We start from the raw sequence: 1805 nt of genomic DNA on the forward strand, positions 1-1805 counted from the left end.
TTTGCTTAAAGGGTGAAATGATAAACCCTAGAGATGGTTGTGCGTGAAAATCCCAGTAGATCAGCAGTTTCTGAAATACTCAGACCAGCCCTTCTGGCACCAACAATCATGCCACGTTCAAAGTCACTCAAATCACCTTTCTTCCCCATACTGATGCTCGCTTTGAACTGCAGGAGATTGTCTTGACCATGTCTACATGCCTAAATGCACTGAGGTGCCGCCATGTGATCGGCTGCTCAGAAATTAAGTGTTAACGAGCAGTTGGACAGGTGTACCTAATAAAGTGGCCGGTGAGTGTATATACAGCATGCATCAATAAGGTAGTTAACATTGGATTACTTCTTGAGCTCCTTGAGTTATTTACTGTCACAGGAAGGAGCTTCGGCCAGAGAGTAAGTTTTGGGGCCGGTATGATTTAAGAAGGGCCGCCATTGCATGCTGAAATTAGGACCGGCCCACCGGGGCAAATGCCCACTATCACAGATTACCAGTCCGAGCCTGAGTGCTAGGCTAACCGCACCGGGATGTCACTGCCGGAAGATGTTAGTAAGGTGTTACTATATTTGGGCAAAAATGGCCGCTCCCGGTGTCAGTGATTGCAACAAAAAACATTGTTTTTATTAATTTGTTTACAGATTAACGTTAAATTTATTAAATCACCTCAAACATATTATTTTTAGGTATAAATAATGACCCATTGGTTATTCCTTGCTGACCGGACTTTTCCATTGAATGTGCATAAATCAAGATTTAAATTATTTTAAACAGTTTAGCTCCTTTATGTGACTACAGTGTTGTTACAAGCTTTGGATAAATGTCATCACAAAACCATCAGGAATATGTAGGATGAGTTCTGCCGATGACGGTTAATATAGCCTCGGGAGCGGCTATATTAGTCATACTTGTGTGCGGTAGATGAGTATGATCTTGGCCTATAAAAAGGTCCAAGCTCACTCTCTGTGAGAATCTTTGTTTTGTTTTTTTTCTTTCACACATTCTCTCCAGACAACCTTTAATTACTGACACTGGTGGCAAAATGTTGATGCTTTTTTTTTTTTGCCTCATTCCATTCAAGAGAGAATGGGAAGGAGAGGGGAGGAAATGGAACACCAAGAAAAGAACAAAACCGAAAAAAAAAAAAAATAAATTAAGTCAGCATCCAAAAATTATCATTCTTTTTCTCATGCATGTCAAACGCAGACATGGAGAGAAGGAGGAGGAAGAGGAGGATGTTGAGGAAACAGGAGGAGAAGGATAACATAGAAGACTTAACTTACTTCTGAGCTCTGCGGTGATAGAGCAAAACAAGGACAGAACACAATACAGAGTTTTAACCTCACAACATTCACGAAACGAGTGAAACTGTTACACTTGTCGCTGTAAGCGCAGGGTAGAAGAGGGTTGGAGGGGGTAAAGGGAGGAGGGGAGGGAAAGAGGAAGGACCATCACAATAGTTTGAGTGTGTTTGTGTGTATCTGTTTAAATTTACACGACAACAACACTAAAACAACAACTCTATACAGCTATGGCTACAGTTCTTTACCATATTAGCAATATAACCAGTACACTAAAAGTATTTATTTATTTTTACTTTCTGGAGAGAGATTTTTAAAAGGGCAGCAACCAGTTTAGACGGTCGATTAAAGCGCAGGAAGTCCAGGACTTACTGGTGGATGGCTTGGAGAAACTTGCGTTGGTGTTTCCGCACCTTGGCATGATCTATCTTCTTGACCAGCTTGGTGTGTTTGTAAATGAGCCATGTTTCCCTGAGTACATTGGCAGCTGTGTTCTTTACCTGAGGGTGA

The 1805-nt window shown here is 41.3% G+C and overlaps 1 protein-coding gene across 1 annotated transcript in view; it reads right to left on the reverse strand.

Annotated features, from left to right (window-relative positions):
* Positions 1-1341: 1341 nt before the first annotated feature.
* Positions 1342-1805, reverse strand: part of LOC107100640 (small conductance calcium-activated potassium channel protein 3-like) — a 122162-nt gene continuing 121698 nt past the window's right edge. Inside the window, exon 6 of the mRNA XM_015399210.1 lies at positions 1342-1795. Coding sequence (XP_015254696.1) covers positions 1664-1795 — 132 coding nt within the window. The 3' untranslated portion in view covers positions 1342-1663. The remainder of the gene's footprint in view (positions 1796-1805) is intronic.

This window comes from Cyprinodon variegatus, unplaced genomic scaffold, assembly GCF_000732505.1.
Source record: "Cyprinodon variegatus isolate N-32 unplaced genomic scaffold, C_variegatus-1.0 Scaffold995, whole genome shotgun sequence".
NCBI lineage: Eukaryota > Metazoa > Chordata > Actinopteri > Cyprinodontiformes > Cyprinodontidae > Cyprinodon > Cyprinodon variegatus.